Below are 20,478 nucleotides of genomic sequence, written 5' to 3'. Positions count from 1 at the left end.
GTTGGTATAATTTCAATCTTTTTGAATTTACTGAGGCTCTTTTTGTGGCCTAGTATGTGGTCTATTCTGGAGAATGTTCCGTGTACAGTTGAGAAGAATGTGTATCCTGTTGCTTTTGGATGTAGAGTTCTATAGATGTCTATTAGGTCCATCTGTTCTAGTGTGTTGTTCAGTGCCTCTGTGTCCTTACTTATTTTCTGTCTGGTGGATCTGTCCTTTGGAGTGAGTGGCGTGTTGAAGTCTCATAAAATGAATGCATTGCATTCTTTTTCGTCATTTAGTTCTGTTAGTATTTGTTTCACATATGGTGGTGCTCCTGTGTTGGGTGCATATATATTTATAATGGTTTTATCCTCTTGTTGGACTGAGCCCTTTATCATTATGTAATGTCCTTCTTTATCTCTTGTTACTTTCTTTGTTTTGAAGTCTATTTTGTCTGATACAAGTACTGCAACACCTGCTTTCTTCTCCCTGTTGTTTGCATGAAATATCTTTTTCCCTGTTTCCATTCTTTTTGATGTATATCTAGGAATAAAATTTGGGGTCCTATGGTAATTCTGCATTTAACTTTTTGAGGGATTGCTAAACTCTTCTCCATAGCTAAATGCTACACCATCTTTCATTCCCACCTTGTGTGTGGGAGGGTTCAAATTTCTCTATGTCCTCATCAACTCTTATTTTCCTTTTTTTTTTTATTCTGGTTCTTCTAGTGGGCCTGAAATGGTGTCTCATTTTGGTTTTAATTTGCATTTCTCTAATGACTAATGCATCATGTGCTTATTGGCCATTTGTACATCTTCTTTGGAGAAATATCTGTTCATCCATCTCTTTTGCCCATTTTTAAAGTGGGTTATTTGTCCTGTGTTGTTAAGATGTAAGCATTCTTTCTATATTCTGGATACTAAACCCTTATCAGATACATGATTTGCAGATATTTTCTCCTATAGATTGTCTTTTCACTTTCCTGACAGTGTCCTTTGATGCACGAAAATTTTTAATTTTGATGAAGTTCAGTTCATCCATTTTTTCTTTTGTTGCTTGTGCTTTTGTTGTCATATCTAGGAATCCATGATCATGAAGACTGACTCGTATGTTTTCTTCTAAGGCTTTTACCATTTTAGCTCTTGTATTAAGGTGCATTTTGAGTTAGTTTTTATGTATGTGTGAAGTAGGGGTCCAACTTTGTTCTTTTGTTTATGAATATCTGCACATCCTTTTAAAAAAGTAAACTTTTTATTTTGTAGTAATTTTAAACTTAAACTTACAGAAAAGTTGTAGGGATAGGGTACAGAGTTCCCACACATCCTTCAGCTAGTTTCTCCTAACATTATCAAACAGCCCATGATTATTTGTCAAACTAAGAAATTAACACTGGGTCAGCCCTAATGACTATGTTGTAGACTTTATCCGGATTTCACCAGTTTTTTCACTCGTGTCTTTTTACTGTTCCAGGGTCCAATCCACAATACCACATTGCATTTAGTGTGCATTTTCTTTGACTAACTGTAGCTAACTACACTTAACTGAGTATTTCTTCTGCTTAAACATTTCTGACAACAGTGTTCAGATCCCCTTTACACTTTTCTGGTGCCTGAGCTGTTGTTGCATCAGAAATGACCTTGATGGGATAAAAGTGGATTACGGGTGGCGCTGATAGGAGGGGAGGGAAAGTACCTACATGAGAAAGTTGGTCCGATCATGTGGAGAAGATGGCGGAGGGAGTGGCGGAGGCGGAAATGCTAGCTCCCGCTTATCCAGCTTTCTGTCTAGGTTCAGTGTACAAGCCCCGTGTGCAGGAAGTGGAGGCAGCTCACCAAGGAAGTCCAGCTTAGCCCGCAGCTGGCCGAGACCTACCGCTGTGGCATGAAGCCAAATGCTGCCGCCAAGGTATGATGTGTGGTAGTTTGTTTGTTTTTTTTAACTAATTGGTGGGATAATTTAATGGTCGCTGTATCGTAATGGGAGCAATATCTGTCCAAGTATTTTTTTAAAAATTGGATCTGTCTTGTCCCGTAGGAGTTCCTGTGTAATCTGGATGTGATGACATGGATCTTGGATATTTTTGCCCAGTCTTTGTTCTGCCTTTTCATTTTCTTTGTAGGTCTTTTGATGAACAGTTTTAATTTTGAAGCTTAGCTTATCCATTTTTTCTTTTATGCTTAAAACTTTTTGTATCTTTTCTGAAAAAATCACTGACTACCTCTCAGCTTACACAGATAGCTCCCTGGATTTTCTTCAAGAGCTTTATAGTTTGAGCTTTTATATTAAAGTCACTAATCTAGCACGTGTTGATTTTTGGTTTTGATGGGAGGTATAGGCCAAGATTCAGGTTTTTTTTTTCCTATAAATATTTCATTGATTAGTACCATTTGTTGAAAATACTTTTTTTTTTCTTATTGAATAATCTTGGCTCTATTATCAAGCATCAGTTGGCCATACATGTAGGTCTATTTCCAGACACCATTCCATTTATCTCTTTGCTTATCCTTGCCAAGTACTCTGGTGTCTTGGTGGTTCTATCTTTATAGTTAGTCTTAAAATCAGGTAGTGTAAATTCCTCCAACTTTGTTTTTTTTTTTCAAGATTGTTTTGGCTATTTTAGGTCCTTTATGTTACTATATAAATTTTAGTATCAGCTTGTCAATATGTACAAAAAGGCCTCTGGGATTTTGATTGTAATTTATTCAATTTATAGATTGGTTGAGATTGGTTGAAGGAAGATTGATATCTTTATATTTTTCTGTCTTCTAATCCAGGAGTTAAACACTGTGGGCTAAATTTGATTCCCTGCCTGTTTTGGAAAGTAAAGTTTTATTGGAACACAGTTTGTGTTGAAAAGAAATTGGAGACTGCAGGCATCCCTGCCTTATCCTGACCTTAGGAGGAATGTGTTCAATATTTTATTGTTATGTATGATATGGGCTGTAGATTTCTGCAGGTGCCTTTGATCAAATTGCGGAAGTTCCTTACTGTACCTAGTTTGCTGAGAACTTTTTGAAATGAGTGAATGTTGAATTAGGTCAAGTACTTTTTTAAGATCGTTCATGATGCTCATGTGGTTTTTCTGCTTTAATCTATTAATGTGATGAATTACACTGATTCTGGAGTGTTGAAATCACCTTGCGTTCCTGGGGAGGCAGGAATCCCACTTGTTCTTAATGTGTTAACCTTTCAGGGTATTATTGGATTCAGTTTGCCAGTATTTGTTGAGGATTTTTGTGTCTGTTTTCATGATGGATATTATCTGTCATTTTCTTTTCTTATAATAGCCTCTCAGCTTCTGCTGTACATTGGAATGGTGACCTCCTTCTGTATTTTGTTAAAGAGTCTGTGTAAGGTTGAGATTATTCTTTAGTGTTTAGTATATGTCATTGGTGAAGTGATTTGGGCCAGTTGTCTGTGAGTAGTTTGGAAATTTGGGGTTCAGTTTCTTTAGTAGATCCATGACTATTCAGGTGGTTTGTCCTGCCAATTTTAAAAAGCTGTGTTTTTAAAGAAATTTGTCTATTTTGTCTGCATTGTCAAATTTGTTATCTTAAAGTCGTTTGCACTGTTTTCTTACTCTTTTAATGTCAGTGGGATCTCTGGTGGTGTCTGTGTTTTATTCTGATGTTGATAATTTGGGAGTGAAGGGTAGAAAGCACAGATCTAAGACCAGGATCCTGTAATTAACAAGTCTTGTCCTAAAACCTTTCAGTTTAGACCTACATTGATTCTTGACCTCCATCTTCAGAGCAGAAGGCATATCTGAGGGACAGAAGAGAAAAAAATGGGAGGAGGCTGACACGGTGGGGGAGCAAGTTATTTTCCCAGCTGAGTGGTGCCCTGGTGAGAACTGGGGTTTGAGCAATGAAGGTAGCGTGAGCTTGTGCGACGAGGGGAGGGTGGCCAGCCGGCCCAAACAGTGTTGTGGTCGCACTGAACTGGACTAGTACCTGTGCCCCAATTACTTCTCAAGTGAAAAGTGTTGGCAGTGGGATTTCATTATAATGTGTAAAGCAGAGTTCAGCCAAAGAGCGGTCAAAGGGGGCAGACTGTCTCAGGAGGTACTAACCCTTGGGCAGTTTTTCCTCACCCTATTTCTACAAGGTTTCTAAACAATTTAGGACATTTTGGGGGGATTTACATAATAATGTTATGTTACCCAATAGTAAGTGTTATTTTACATGAAAAGTTTCTATTAAAATCATTTCTTACTATCCTCTGACTAGCTTTGGTTTATCTATGCTTTGGAGTCATCCTGGGTTCTTCTGTGTCCTTCCTGCTGGTTATGGAGTGTGCAGCCTTGACTGCAACTCTGCTGACTGTTCAGGTTATCCGGGTCCCTTTTCTCATTCACTTGATTTTTCTTTGGGTGGTAATTGTCACTTCCAGTTTCTTCAATTTAAGTGGTTTTTGAAAAGTCTAAGATTTTCTATAGGATGAGTTTGTTTTTAGATAAATGTTATGTGTGCATCATTGAAAAATTCAAGCAATATAGAAGAGAACAAAGGTGATAACAAAAAAATCGTGCAGTTATCACCATCAGTAACCATCATCGAATGAGATTCATCCGGGAGTATCCCTGCCTTCATCCAAAGGGAAGGCCTGGCTGATAAACACATGCTGGTTTTATGTGAAATGAGTGAGTTTACTACAACGAAATTTCAAGTAAGAAAAGGAAGCCAAAGTGAGAGAGGAAATTGTTGAACATATGACAATAATGTCTTCATCTAAAAAAATAGTAGTTTCTAAAGGGACCCAAAAAGGTTAAGAAAATATATAAGAATGTTAAGAGATTAGGATCACTTTTTAACAATTGCATGTTCCAATTAGAGACAGTAAGTGACTCTCTGCTGTGAAGGAGAGAAAAGGGATGACGTCCTCGTTCGGTCCACCTGCCCTTTCCGTCCCCCAGGTGTTAGTGTGTGTTGTTCTATTTGCTTTCCAGTTCACTGTGCTGGAGTAAGTGTTGTGTCGTTTACTTTCCGCGACTGGACCCCCTCGTTGTTCACTCCTGCTCCTGAATTGGCCTGGAGCTAGCAGCTCCCACCGTGTCCCTCACCGCAGTTCCTTCTACCCAAGATCTCCGTTTTGATTTCTCACATGGTTGGTGTATTTGAACATGAAGTACTTTCTTCCAGGAGGGCTCAGAGGTGTCAGATTCCTTAAGTTTTTGAAAACTTAATGCCTTTCTCTCTTCCCACTTTCTTAAAATTGAAGGCTTATGGTCTTAAGTTCCAGCTTCTAAGTGTGGTGTCACATCTTTTAGATCTCTTTTCCTCCCCAGGAATCCTCCTCTGAGACCCTGCTGCTCCCATCTGAATTGATTGCCTGATCCGCTGCCTGTACTTTTGAAATATTTATTTAAATGTTGTTTATTGACCCAGAGTTACTTTGTCTTTTCAGCTTGGTATTCTGTCAAGGACAAAGTCTGGAAATGCTTATTTGTCAAAGAACATTAACCAGAATGGTAGCAAAGGACACACACTTTTGGAGCTTGCTTTTGTCATTTAATGTATCTTAAAGATGCCTCCGTATCAGTACAGAAAGATCTCTTTCTCTTCAGAGATTGTATAATAAATAGTCAACTGAATGGAAGTATCAGGATGAATTTAGCCTGATTGAATGGGTTTAGGTGACTTGTAAACATTTATCATTAATGGCAGTGCTGCAGGGAATAGCTTTATATCTATGTCATCTTTTAATGTATTTGTAGGGTCCATTCTTACAAATGGAATTTCTGTGTCATGGAGTACATGCAGTTATTTTAATATGAAATGAATTATAGTCACAAAGAGGACTTACAATTTGTATGTAAGGGGTGAAGAATTAAAGCAAACATGTGCCCAGCACCCAGTCTTAGAGCCCAGAGCCTGACCAGTGCCTCTGACTCCCTGGGTGCCTGCAACCAGCTCTCCTCCTCTCCCTGCCCAGCGAGGGTAAATAGGCACCTGAATTTGGATTTATTATTCCCCTGCCTTTTGTTAGATGGAGTTAATACATATTTATGAAACCCTAAACAACATGTAAGGTTTTCCATGTTTTTGTGCTGGTTCTGGATTGTATCATATTGTTTGTATTCCTCTGCCACTTGCTCTTTTTAACTCAATGTTGAGGTTTCTCCTCTGCAGCTATGTGGGTGCCTAATGCTCTGGGTCGTGAGTTTTTCCTTCTGCTCCGTGTGTTACGTTACTAAGCACTAGGTGTGATTTTATATAAAAAGGGCTTCGGAGTATCCACTGTGTACATCGACCTCGAGATGTATTCTCCCGTCCACGAACGTGAGGGCTGTTCCGTGCAGCGCTCCTGGGAGGTGCTTGGTCCACCGCCACACATGTGCAAGGGTTTCTCTGCAGTTTGTTCAAGGGCCAGATTTGCCCGGCCATGGGCTATGCCAGTCTTCAGTTTCTTGGGTAACGTTTTTATTGAAATATAATACACAGACAGAAAATGCACACATCAAAACACACACAGCTCAATGAATTCTTACAGAGTCTGCATTGGCGAGCGCCCAGTAAAGAAACCCAATACTCCCCAGACCCTCCAAAGCCCCCTCGTGCCCCCTGTCACTCACAGCCTCCCACCCACGAGGCTGTTCAGCTTGCCACGCTTTCTCGTGAAGAGAATGACAGCGTGTTCCTGGGGGTCTGGCTTCTTTCTCTCAGTACTGCGTGTGTGAGGTGCAAACCCCCTGCAGGGGGGAGTCCTAGGTCGTTCATTCTCATTGCTGTGGTCGGGGCCATTGTTTGAATGTAATGTTATCGATTCATCCATTTGACCCTCGATGGACTTCCAGGTTGTGTTCAGCCTTTTCCTATTACAAGCAGTGTGCTTTGGACATTTTCTAATACTTCCATTGGTACACATGTGCACGGGTCTCTCTGGAAAATACAGCAGGATTAGAATTGCTGGACATGTGTGTACATCTTCAGTTATACAAGATGATGCCAAGTTGTCGTGCATTCAGGAGTTTCATATCCTGTCCAGTTGCTCCCAGAGCCGTTCTGCACCGTTAGATTCCCGCCCCCCACACCCTTGAGGGAGCAGCTGCTTTCTTTACTCCTGTGGTGTTTAATCAGTTGGGTTGTTTGCCAGCCTGATAGGTGCAAAGTTGTATCTTATTGAGGGTAAATTGACACTAAAACTGTATTTTATAAGTAAACCCAATTAACACGTGGTTTTCTTTTGCAGCCTGAGACCTCGGATCATTGTTCCCTTCCAGAGGATCTGGTGAGTGTTTCTGCATTTTCTGCACTAGAGTTCATTATGCCTTCAAAAAAAATAAGTACTCTACGTAAGTAACTATAAGAGCTTTACGAGTGTCTTTATTTGGCTGCTGGTCAAAGGCTTTTAATCGGACGTGGTGACTATGTGATGGAAATACCAGCCATAGTGGTGGCATGGGTGATTACCCCCCTACTTAAAAAAAAGTGAAGTTAAATTGCTGTCTTACTCCAACAGCCAGACTGTTAGGCTTGTTTTTCGTGGGTAACTTTGTGACCTCACCTCTGCTTGAAGCCTTCTAAGAAAAGAACAGGAGGACCATCATTTGATGGTCGTGGCCCAGATTCAGCCGCGAGGGCGTTCTCGGGTGTCCGACCTCAGCTCAGCTGCTTTGTCCTGCCCGCCCGTGGGGGAGGGGAGGCCGCCTCTCCTGCTGGCGGAGCCCGGCGCCTGTCATTGTCTTAGGGAATGTTGCTGCCTCAGCTGCCAGACTCCACGGGCCCTGGGACCACATCCATTTGTTTCACAAAATGGTTTTTTAAATTTCTGAGTTCCTAAAATTCTGAGGTTCTGAGTTATTCTGCATTTCAGTGATTGAGGATTGTTAATTTGCAGTTTTCCGAGATGTCTGAAACTCAGGGACTGATTGGTTTTTAGACAAAGGAGAATTGACACTAAGCAAATCTGTTTTAAATCTGTTTTGTTGTGTAGGAGGTACACACACACACGCATATGCACACACACACATGCACTTTAACAAAATAATTCTTTGAACCCTCAAACATTTCCATAGTAAAGCAGTGGCCTACAGAATTTCTGGATGTGGAGTAGATAGACTGAAAGCATAGAAAGAAAAGAAAAATAACCTTAAACACAGTTACAGGACCTTATGAATCTGTCTCCTAATATTCAGACCATTTTGCATGCAGAAGAGTCTGAACTTTAGGACAGAGGCTGTATTCTTGGAATATAAGAACTTTTACAAGTTTGGTAGAGTCCCTGGATGTTCACCTACTAGTTATTTATTTTTGAGTTTGGTTAAGAAAGAGTCAGGGGTAGGTTTATAGACGTATCACCTAACTCAACTGTTTTCTGTGGATTCTCGGGTCACTTTTGAACAGTTCCTAAATTGAATGCCCATGTTAGTGCCCTTGGCCTGCACAAATCACCATGGCAAACGGGTGGTGTAAAGCAACAGGAATTCATTGTCTCACGCTTCTAGAGCCTAGAAGACTGAAACCAATGTGTAGTGAACAGGAGAATGTGTGCTTCAGATTTGGGCCCTGTGAGATTTACAGGGCAAACAAAAGGCGTCCACAGATGAGATCCCCTGTCGGCCTCGAGCTCACAAGCCCTTGTCTGGTGGCAGGTGGTATTCGGTCGGGCCTGGGGAACTGACATCGGAGGGTCCCTGGCCCCAAGGTTTATCCCCGATCAGACTGTCATGATTCTTGGGGCACACATTCAAGATGACGTTTAGAAAAGGCTGTCTGCTCCAGGACCTGTGGCAGTGGTACCATAGAGGCCACATACACTCGATTTTATTCCAATGGTCAGTCATCGTGGGGTTACTTTGACCCGATGACTCCCTGTCTTAAAGCAACTCTGGAATGTGATCAGGTATTTGAAGACCGAAATAGTTTTTTTCGTTCCGTTCTACGTTTAGCATCTTATTTTGATGATTGTTGTGGACTTTTCTCTCTGAAAATGTTTTAGTAGCCTCTGCCAAAAAGCAGCAATGCTAGAGAATTATTTTTTTCTGCCCACTTTCACCATTTCAGTTATCTTCAGATCCTCGGTAAAAAATGGGGGATGGAAGGTAAACGGTTACTGAACAGAAAGAAATGTCACATGTCAGACTTAAGCCGAGGCTTGCAGCGTCGTCAGTGGACGTGGTGGTGGGGGAGGCAGAGCAGAAGGCTTGGGGAGGAAGGGCGTGAAGGGAATCCTCCTCCGTCCTTGGCCGAACCTGCCGAACATTCCTTCCCGCCCTTGCCTCGCTCTGCCCCACTGCAGAGGGTGTCGGAGGTGTCCAGCCACTGGTGGTACTCCATGCTCATCCTGCCTCCGCTGCTGAAAGACAGCATGGCGGCGCCCCTGCTGTCCGCCTACTACCCCGACTGTGTGGGCATGAGCCCTTCCTGCGCCAGCACCAGCCGTGCAGCCTGCAGCGCCAGCCCTGGCAAGCTGGAGCCCTCGAAGGTGGCCCCCGCCACCCCGGGTGAGAACTGGGCCCGGCCCTGCCTGCTCCCCACCCTCCCCATCCCTGGAAGCGTGCGTGGCAGCGTTGGGTCACGGGATTGGCTGTGTCAGTAGCAGTTGTAGCCTTTGTATACCGGACACAACTCACTTTCCCCTCGGTAACTTGGGAAGCCTGCAACACCTGCCCAGCGATCGCGTCTGTGCGTTGACAAGTATGTATTTGGAAGTTGGGTGGCCGCGTAGTTTGATGATGTAAACTCTGATGTGCCAGAAGGAGTTTCGACTACACGAGCAGTCCTTTTTTTCTCTCTTGAGTCTTCTCTGTCTAATTATGCCATTGATAATCTCAGCAAAACAATCCACTCTTGCAAAAATTCAAAATTTCAGGTCAGAGCAGGCATGCTGTTGACCATTTACTTTACAGGAATCTTTAAAATTTTTGGTGTACAAGCAAGAATGAATTCTAGATCTGCCTGCACATAAGCAAGCTTCATATTTAATGGTGCAAATAGATTTTGACCCTTGCGGTCCTCTCACAAGGTTTTTAGCTAATCACACCGGGCCATCTAAAAATGTAGACATGGCTGCATCAAAGCTGACGTGCTAACTCCCGTGGTTGATTTAGGCGGAATGAAGCAGGCACTCTGGGACTAGCAGGCATCTGCATTTATAAAGGACAGTTTAGCAGTGTGAGTCAAAAACCTGACAATATATACTCTTTGGCCCTGGGAATTTATCTTGCATAAACTATCAAACTTATTATCATAAATCCAAAAGTTTGTGTTGCATTGTTTATCATTGTGAAATTACTGGATGAAATTTAGATGTCCAGTGATTACATATGGTTAAAAAATAAGAAAATATTGTATGGCCACTGATGTCATACTTAATGACATGGGACAGTGTTCTTGCAAAGCAGGTTAGAAAATAGCATTTTTATAGAGTGTTTTCCAGTACTGTAAAAACAAATATGTAATGTATTAATATTCTCTATTCATAGAGACAGATTTAAGGATAGACTGTACTGTTCAGTGTAGCCCGCCGCTCAAGGACCATCAGGGGTTGGTGGTGGTTATTTACTTCTGTGAATCTATCCATTTTATAACCAGAGAAGTTCCAATAAAAGTCACTTTGAAAATATGTGAGGAACGTCCACAGAGAATGGGTGTTCAGTGGGTTTAGAGTTTCAGTCTTGCAAGACGAAGTTCAGGAGATCAGTTGTACAACATGAACACACTTAACACTGTGAGCGACACCCTTAAACATGATTGGCATGGCAGATTTTATGGTATGTGTTTTTTACCACAATGAAAACTTAAATATTTTTTTTTCCATACCATGGACATGAAATCTGTGAAGAAAGAGTGCGAAACACAGTTGTTGATTTCACGCGCGTTTGGTCTGATGGGCAGAGGAAGCAGAAGTCGTTGTGGAGGACAGACGGGGGAGCGTGTTGAGGCCGCGTTCGTGGCTTCGCTGCCCGGCTCCCGCGCATCCGGAGGGTGCAGCCTGTAGGACCCCCCGTTTGTGTCTCCTGTCAGTTCCAGGCATGAACCGGTACTTCCAGCCCTTCTACCAGCCCAACGAGTGTGGCAAAGCCCTGTGCGTGCGGCCGGACGTGATGGAGCTGGACGAGCTCTACGAGTTCCCGGAGTACTCCCGGGACCCCACCATGTACCTGGCTCTGAGGAACCTCGTCCTCGCGCTGTGGTACGCCAGCTGCAAGGCGAGTGTGCGGGTGCGGCGGAGACGCCTGTGGGGAGATGAGACTGCCCCCCCAGGGCCGGGAGCTGTCCATCAGGGATCTCCGCCTCGGCCCCGCTGACTTTCTGGGTGGATACTCTTTGGGGGCGGGGGCGCACCTCCTGCGCGTGTGGGGTGTTTGGCGGCATCCCTGACCTCTTCCCACTAGGTGCCATAGCTCCCCAACTTGTGACAACCAGCATTGTCTCTAGATATTGCCAAATGGGTGCACAGCCTCTTGCTGAGAACCAATGCTCCGGACTGTATGTCAGCAGAATTCTTGACTCTCCAGTCAGTGAGTTTAAGGTGCGAAGTTTGGCGCCCGGAGTTTAAGTGGCAATGCCACAAGAAGAAGCCAGCAGGCATCCAAGACTGGGTCATAAGCCCCTGGCGGGTGGGGATTCCTGTTTACCCATTTACTCAGACAGCTGAGGCCAGGGCTTTGCTCTCTCTTGGGACTGAGTCAATGTCTGGGGCCTCACGCGGCACTTGCCTTGAAAGGGATGGGCCAATATGAGCTTTTGGTTTTAAACAAAAGCTTGCCTGAACCTAGTATTTGCTGATGTATTAATTTCTTCTTCAATTACTTGAGTGGCTGCTGAATGCAGAGCATTTTGTAATCTTGGTCAGAGAAAGTCGTCTGCTTCCCCCCCGGCACCTCACTGGCTCAGAATGGACTCGTACTCTAGGATGAGGGGACCTGACTGGGGTACAGCTCTTAGTGCCGTTCACAGAATTATACCCAGGCACGTAGGCGGGTGAGGCAGAATTGCTCATTTCCCCCCAGAAGGCTTGGGGCAGGTGCTAATAAACGCTGGCTGAACTGAACACAGTTGTGGTCAGAATTTCCTGTAAATAAGTTGTAAATATACACTTTTCAGAAGTAGCCTCAGATTCACTTTTCTTCACATTTCTTTTTACTCGACTATGAAATTGTCTTATACTGGGGAAAGCCTCATAGAAAAAAATCCTGAGTTTGTGTGAGCCTAGATCTACTTCAATTTTTAATAAGAAGATACAAGTATATATATGTTTATGTGTACTTACATATACATATATATATATAGACACACATACTATATATGAATACAGTATGTATTATATACTTAATCCTTTAGTAGAAAATCATAAATATGGTCGCTTTGAAGGAATTGAAGACTTTGGAATGATTTTTTAACTTCATGAGTGCGAAGGTTTTTATCTCCTTCAGCAATCTGAGCCAATGTTGTGCGTGTTAGTTCATGAATATTTTGAATATATGGTCATCTTCCCGTGATCGGGCTCTGTTGGACGGGGGTTGGTGATGTGTAGAGGAGAGGCCGGAAGTGAGGACCCACCCCTGCCAAACCCTGTGCCTGTTGTTACTTCGTGATGCAGGCCAAGGCTGCATTTCTTTCGAATGTTTGAAATGGACCAAGGCCTTGCCAAGGCTGGGTTGAGCAGAGAAAGGCAATGTCTTTTCTTAAACTTTCTGGTTTTCCCCCCACGTCTTATCAGTGATGAGAACGGACCTTGTCCCGCCGGGGTGTCGCAGTGGCTGCCACTGTGCGAGTTGTTGACCCAGGGGTGCACTAGCAGTGCGGCCTGCCCCCTGGCATGGGGGTCCTTCTCGGCAAGGGGAAACATAGGTGGCAGGACTCGGAGTGCCCTCTTTTCTTCTGCCCCTTTTTTCTTCTGTTTCTTCCCCAGGCAGGCCTCCCTGTGATCTTGCTGTGTCTTAGGGCTGAGTGATGGGTTTGAATCACCCCGAGAGCTCTTTTTATTGCTGTAAAATATACACAAAGTAACATTTCCCATATTGACCACTTAAAGCATTGCAAAATGTGCAGCTCATTCGTCGGTATTAAGCACATGCTGTGTGTAACCATCGCCACTGTCTAGTTCCAGAACTTTCTCGTGCCCCGAGAGGAAACTCCACATCCACTAAGCAGTGACTTGCCATTTTTCCCTCTGGCAAAACACTAATCTACAGAGTTGTATTATTTGCCTTTTCTGGGTATTTCAAATAAATCAATTCATACGGTTTGTGGCCTTCTGTAAGTAACAACTTCTCATGGAGTTTTCAAGGTTCATCCTTGATGTAGGACGGGTCACTACTTCATTTCTTTTTATGGCCCCAGTACATTTTGCATTTTGTTTACCCACGCACCCACTGATGGATGGCAGTTTGAACAGTGTTGCTATGAATTCCATTTGGATGTACGTTTTCAGTTCTTTTTGGTACACGCAGGAGTGGAATTGCTGAATCATACAGTAGTAATCTTATGTTTAACTTTATGAGGAATGAAGAGTTGTTTTTTGTTTGTTTGAACAGTTTGATTTTATTTCCAAACACAGGAAGCTCTTACTCCGCCAAAGTGTATTCCTCACATCATCGTCCGCGGTCTTGTGCGCATCCGATGTGTTCAGGAAGTGGAGAGGATCCTTTATTTTATGACGAGGAAAGGTCTCATCAACACGGGAGTTCTCAGTGTCGGCGCCGACCAGCGTCTTCTTCCTAAAGATTACCACAGTGTAAGTGACGCCGGCGAGCCACACCGTTGGTCATCACATTATCCCTTTTGTACGATAAGTGTGTCTCTGGCGGGGAGAAGATTGAGCACTATTTCCGTACACTGTAGAAAAGAGGAAGGGATTACTTACAAGTAGCACTGTATTCTTTTTTTTTTTTTAATTTTTTATTAAGCTATTATTGATATACACTCTTATGAAGGTTTCACATGAAAAAACAATGTGGTTACTACATTTACCCATATTATCAAGTCCCCAGCCATACCCCAGTGCAGTCAGTCACTGTCCATCAGTATAGCACTGTATTCTTTAGGAAAAGCAATTCTGACAGACATCAGAGAAATGTAGGTGAAACAACATTTACTTGGGATACCTTCCAGAATAAACTAGAACAGTACATTGTTTTTGTTGCTCTAGTTGGATTTTTGTTCCTTTTTTCTTTCCTAAAGAAATCAGTCATTATCATTGGGGCTGGTCCGGCAGGCTTAGCAGCTGCGAGGCAACTGCATAACTTTGGAATTAAGGTAAGATTTCGGGACGTGGAGATGGAAACAAGTGGTTAACCTTCAGGTCCAAGTTTTCTAAGACTCAGAAACCGGGTCCTGATTTTAGCAAAGAAGGCCAAGTACAGTATACCTTTCTGTCTTTACAAGGAGCCTAGAAAAGATACACAATCAGAAATTGGTTTACTAGAAGAGAGGTAGTTAAGAGAAATTCCTGACAGTTTTGGAGAGCATTTCGGACTCTTAACAAGCAAGTCAGAAGAGATTTTAAGTTGTATTACAGCAGAATTCCTGACAGGTGGTTACTGGCCCCATATGGGAGACATTGGGAAAAAGCCCTTGTCTCTGTAATAGTTTGAGACAAGTAATAATAACAGCTTGGAAATTCACCATTTCTCGTATAATAGTTTCCGAAATTCCCAGTTAATTTTCTTAAGCAAATCAAGGCACACTTCGCATCTTCCTCCGGAAAACAAAAATCTTTGCTTTTGGAAGCAGGATTGAATTAGTTAAACCATGGTCAAGACAGAAATGTATGATTATTTAGAGCGCTGTACATATCTGAGGTAACCTGCTTTCCCAAGGTAGGATAGTTTTTCTTTTTATCTGATATGTTGCCTTATTCCAGTTGTTCAAAATTAGCCAAAATAGGGACTATTGTTTAAAAAAAAGTGCAATTCAGTGTCTAATTTTTATTAAATTCATTTAAATTAACCATCCCCTGGATTTCTGTTTCCTAGGTCTGACACATTTCTCCTTTTTAGAAAGTTACTTTGCAAGGATTTGCTTTTCAGTTAAACCAAACGTGAAAAATCAATTCGGTAAAATTGAATTAGTCCCTTCTCTGTTCTCTGTCTGGCTAAAAAAATGACAGCTTCTTTTTCACCATGTCTTCTCTGCAGGACAAGTTTCCAAGATGAGAAATTTTCAATAGTTATGCCTAAGAGAGATTTTTTTTGTCAGAGAAATCTGATTTGGATTTATAGGAAATGAGTTTACCTTTCAGAATACTCAGTGGTATTAAGCTATGAGGCATTTAAATTGATCATTTGTTTATTTTAGTGTTAGATATAGGCCAGTGTTTCTCATTTGTTTTTTACTTGGGAAACCCACAGATTACAGGGAAAGTTATTAATATCCAAACTCTAGGAGGCTGTCTTTGATGTTCAGCTTTCCTCTTATACTAAAAAGAAACTAGAAATAAACGGTTATGTGTTGATATGAAGCCAGGAAAGAGGGTGGGGAGGGTAGAACCATAAATAGCTTTCCCAGTCAGAGAAAATGAGGAATTTAGGTCTGAGGAGGAGGACTATTCAGAGGGCCCCTGTTACTCTCCCCTTTTTCTTGCCTGGTGATGAGGGAGCCCCGCCAGAGACCGCCCACCCCTCTCCTGGTTAGGAAATAGATGCCTCTGAGTAACGTAAGAGAGGTTAGGTCAGGGACTTCCTCGAGCAGTTCCGGGGAGCCCTTTCGGGGATCCAGAACTGAAGTGACTGCCTTACACTGAACCAGGCTCACGTTTCTGGTGAGTGAGACCCGGGAAGTGTAGCGGTTTGTGTCCCAGGGCTGCCCACCTGGAGGCGGCTCCTTCTGCTGCCCAGCGTTAGAAATGGGAGGAGATAAAATAGTCTGGGTGGGCGAGCCCACCTGCTTAGGCCAAGCCTGTATTGTCATCTATGTATTGTCTATCGTAGTAGATAAAGTGACATACGATTTAAAAAGAAACTAGTCATAGAGATCTTGCCATTTGCACTGACATGGGTGGACCTACAGGGCATTGTGCTCAGTGAAATCAGCCAGAGAAAGAGGAATACCTTATGATTGCACTTACACCTGGGATCTGAAAAACAAATAAATGAACAAACAAAACAGAAATAGACTCATAAACACAGAGACCAGACTGATGATTAAGGGGGAGGGGCAGGTGAAATAGGTGAAGGGGACAGAGGTACAAACTTCCATCACGAAATAATTCAGCCACGGGCTAGAAGCACAGCAGAGGGAATGTAGCTCAAAGTATTATGAAATTTTGTCCAGTGACATGGCAGCTACAGTTAGGGTGACAATTTAATAATGTATATAATTGATGAATCACTAAGTCTTTTATCTGAAACCAGTATAATATTTATATAAAACTAAAATTCAGTAAAAAGTTTTAAAATTCATCAATTCAAACAATAAAGCATTTGCCACACCTGCACACCAGTAAAATACATATGTAAATAAATAATAGTCCTATCTTAGAGAAGTTAAGGACGATTTGCAATGCTACAGGAATTTTGCTACATACATAGATATTTCCTAGGAAAAAAAATCACCTCTTTCACTGAGTTGTTAATAGTGCTTTTAAAATTATGGAATACTACTTAGTAGAAGCTTTCCATGTGCCTTTCATGCGCTACGTCATCAAATCTTATCACCATGGGGTTCGAGAGGAACGTGTTGAGGGGTCTGTCCAGCAGACCATTCATTTACTCCTCGCTGGAATCTGGATTTTGTTTCGACATCTACTTGGGTTCCTGGTCACACTGCCGTCTTAAAGCCGTTTCCCTGGTGACACGACACCTTAGCCAAGTACGGAGCTGCGTGTGTCGTACTGCTTTACACCGTTCCAGCTTCTCTGATTGTCTTTGTAGGTAACTATCCTGGAAGCCAAAGACAGAATTGGAGGCCGAGTCTGGGATGACAAATCTTTTAAAGGCGTCACGGTGGGAAGAGGAGCCCAGATTGTCAATGGCTGTATTAACAACCCAATAGCGCTGATGTGTGAACAAGTGGGTTTCTTGATTTGCATTGTAGATAAAGAGACGGAGAAGTTGTGTCATTGTGCTTGTATGTGATAGTAATATGCTTCGAGATAACATATTATGTAACAAAACTCCAGAACAAATCCCTCATCCCCTCTGCAAAGTAAGTAAAAACAGTTATGGTTCTTACTTTCTGTGAAGGTGGAACTAGAGGGCTTAAAATATGTATTTTTTTTCTTTTTTAAGATATTTTAGTATATTTGTGTGTTATATGCAGGCTGCTTGATTAGCTCATAGTTTGTTGAATCAAGCAAATAAAAGCATGGAATGCCCAGTTGAATTTGATTTTCAGATAAACTTAATGTTTTAGTGTATGTCCCAACTATTACATGGGATGTTTGGCATGCAATATTTGGGACATACTTATGCTAAGAAAACAAGTTATTTGTTGTTTATCTGAGAGTTAAACTTACCTGGGCATCCTGACTTTTCAGGCAACCCTACATAGTTTCTATGAAGACCTGGCAGGAGCCAAGTTTTCCCGGGAATATTTATTGGCTGTAAATTCAGCTGAACTGCCGTGAGTGTGTGTGTGTGTGTGTGCATGCTCATTACACGGGCGTCCGCAGAAGAGGCTGCGTGTCGGGGCAAGGAGAGGCCAGGCCCAGCCACAGCAGCAGGCGCCCGGGGCCACGTTCTGAAACGCTGCAGCGTGAGGTCTGGGAGCAGTGCTCTGACCCTCACATCCCCACAAAATGACCTCTCAGGTTCCGTGCTCCGTTTCCACTGCCTGGTTTTGCTGCCCTTCCTCTTAGCATATTGAGCTGTACATTTGAAAGGTGCTGGGCCATTTTTGCCTTGAGAGCTCTGCCTGATTTCAGCTTAGAACCTCTATATATGTTTTCCAGGGACTATTGTTCACCTTGTTATTTTTATTGTCTTAAAGCTCGGCGTCAGCATGCATAAATTTGGAGAAAGGTGTGACCTGGTCCAGGAAGGCGGGAGAGTCACCGACCCCACCATTGACAAGCGCATGGACTTCCACTTCAATGCTCTCCTGGACGTCGTCTCTGAGTGGAGGAAGGACAAGACTCAGCTGCAAGACGTCCCTTTAGGAGGTATGTGGAAGCGCTGCTGTGACCGTGCGCCTGCGCCTCCCAGCCTCAGCTGGCTTAGCAGGGCCTCACCTGTCTGCACGGTCCTCGGGGCGTCCCGTTTGGACTGATGAGCCTGCGTACCCGTCCTCACAGGGGAGCCGAGCTTCCGTAGGGACCTGGAGCTGCTTATGTGCACACGTGCAGATCTTACTGTGCATGGTTTCTGGTGTTTAAATGTTCGATTGCGTTTCCCAGAGGAGCTGACTTTTAAGGAAATGCGGTAAGCCCGTGGTGAATGAACAGCCACCACGTCATGACTTTTCTAGACAAGACTTTCTGCATGCCAGGATTTCTTTTCCTTTTGTTTGGCCAAGAGGGTAAGAAATTTTCAGTGTATTTTGTTGAAGAATGCAATGTGTATTGTCATTTTAAGAATTTTAATTCAAAAATCTTTAGGCTTGGGTACTTAAATGGCAGTTAGTAAGCCTCAACCCTTTAGAAAACTTGGCAACCTGGCTCATTTCCTTGCGGGTGTCAGCTGAGAGTCTACCCTGTTGCTATGTTGATATTTATTTGACCTACAGTTTTTTGACCTGAGCATATTCACTCGCAGCTCTTGGAAGCACGTCAGAGTTTCTTAAAGGGGGAACATTCGAACTCAGTTTGCAGGGTATTAGCTGGCTTCAACTCTGTTCCTTCGCAAGGGCTCTCAGTTCTTCACCCCGGTGTATTTCCCATCTCTGTTGGGGACTCACTTCCCGGTAGCAGGGCTTCCCTGTCTCTTATCCTGCCCCTCCTCCTCACCTGCCCCAGCCCACCACCTCTGAGACCCACACTCATCACCCGGAGTAAGTGTTGACCGACAAGCCATGACAGAACATTTTCAGAAATGCATGGGGGTGGGTGGACCATTTGATCAAACGTGGTAGTGTCCAGACCAAGCAGTGAGCTGTGGAATTTTCTGGAATTAAGGACAAGTGGGCCGACCTGCAGGAGTAAATTACTGTTGGCACATGGGTGGCAGGCACTGGATGGGGTTTTTAAATACTTCTTTCAGGGTCACCACACAAAAATGCTAGCAATATTGCTTTGTCTTGGCCTTACTTAAAAAAGTTCTTAAGGGAGGGTCAGCTATATATATATCAATAGGTATTTCATCTTACTGTTACTTTTTTGGAAAAACCTTAATATTAATGCACATGTCCCTGTGTAGACCGTGAGTCCTCATTGGCCTGGCAGTGTCTCAGCTGTGTGACATCTCACGTCATTAGCACAGAGCTGGGAGAACCAACCTGTCAATACTACGATGCTGGAGTTAATTTCACCAAGCATATGTTAGTTAACATAAATATTTTTAACTATGATATTATTTACCATAAATACTATCCATATACAAAATCTTAATATTACCTAAAGTCACAGTAAGGTCTCTCTCAGTCTGTTTATACCTAATTGTGTACACTACTCTAGCGATCTTGCTTCTTCCCAAATCTCTAAACGTAAAGCGGACAGAAACTGCGCAGCAAGAAGCAGGCATGGGACTGTTACAAGAACGTCCTGCAAGGGGCCCAAAATCCAGCGGTCTAGGGGCACAAGCCCGGCACAAATCCAGGGGTGCTGGACATCCCCACTGTACAGTCTGGGGGAAAAATGGAAAACTGTAGAATCTAGGGTTGTCAAAAAAAAAGTTAGCTGATTCTTAGTTTTGTTCTGGTCAAGTAAGTGCACAAGATGATAGGACTTTAGGCCGCAGTGCGCATTGGATGGCTGTCATCACTGGGAAGCTTAGAAAGAAGCAGCCTGTGCTAAGAGTCTTTCAGTTTATCAGCCATGAGCCCCCCCACAAGCAGGGGAAAAAAGGAATCTGACGTGGTAATTGGAATGTATCCCAGGGCTGTGTACACAGGGTTGAAAGTTCCAGTTGGATGGGATGGGTGAGAGCTGGGGCTGATACCAAGGAGCGAGTCCCGGGGCTGGTCATGGCCCGGTGGTGCTGGGCTGGAAAGGACAGGTGGGGTTGGCATGGGGAGGGCACTCTGGTGAAGGGTGTGGGGGCAGCAGACCTTGCAAGGCTGGAATTTACCGGGAGAGGTTGCCCAGCAGCGCAGCAGAGCCTGTGCAGTGGGCAGGGAGTAGTCGCTATCATTGGAGAGGCTAAAGATATGCTAGGGTTTGGATTTTATTGTATAGGCTGTGAAGAGCCAGTGATTAGAGGCACGGAGCAGAGGGCTGACGTGGTGAACGTCTGTGACAGAGAGACTCTGGGAGAGAAGCTAGCACATAGTCAGTCTATTATGGGTGTCTTGAGGTGAGATGGTATGAGAATCTGACTTTCAGGGGCTGGCAGTGGGGTCAGATAGGGAACGGGAATTCTCTGTGTGTGTGTCTATATGGGCAGGGGGTGCCTCTGCTAGGTCTTGATCAAAAGAAAAAACAGTTTCTCAGCTAAACAGAAATGAAAGATGGTTG

At 43.3% G+C, this 20,478-nt stretch overlaps 1 protein-coding gene across 8 annotated transcripts in view; it reads left to right on the top strand.

Annotated features, from left to right (window-relative positions):
* The window catches only part of KDM1B (lysine demethylase 1B), a 61,004-nt gene that overhangs the window by 10,593 nt on the left and 29,933 nt on the right, over positions 1–20,478 (top strand). For all 8 annotated transcript variants that reach the window (XM_057493978.1, XM_057493975.1, XM_057493974.1 and 5 more), the window contains 8 exons: positions 1,771–1,887; positions 7,174–7,212; positions 9,223–9,427; positions 10,950–11,134; positions 13,489–13,665; positions 14,112–14,186; positions 16,802–16,939; positions 17,859–18,030. In XM_057493978.1, the coding sequence (XP_057349961.1) occupies positions 1,771–1,887; positions 7,174–7,212; positions 9,223–9,427; positions 10,950–11,134; positions 13,489–13,665; positions 14,112–14,186; positions 16,802–16,939; positions 17,859–18,030 (1,108 nt within the window). The remainder of the gene's footprint in view (positions 1–1,770; positions 1,888–7,173; positions 7,213–9,222; positions 9,428–10,949; positions 11,135–13,488; positions 13,666–14,111; positions 14,187–16,801; positions 16,940–17,858; positions 18,031–20,478) is intronic.

Source organism: Manis pentadactyla, chromosome 16 (assembly GCF_030020395.1).
Source record: "Manis pentadactyla isolate mManPen7 chromosome 16, mManPen7.hap1, whole genome shotgun sequence".
In the NCBI taxonomy this organism is placed as follows: Eukaryota; Metazoa; Chordata; class Mammalia; order Pholidota; family Manidae; genus Manis; species Manis pentadactyla.
This window is presented reverse-complemented; position numbering and strand designations above follow the sequence as displayed.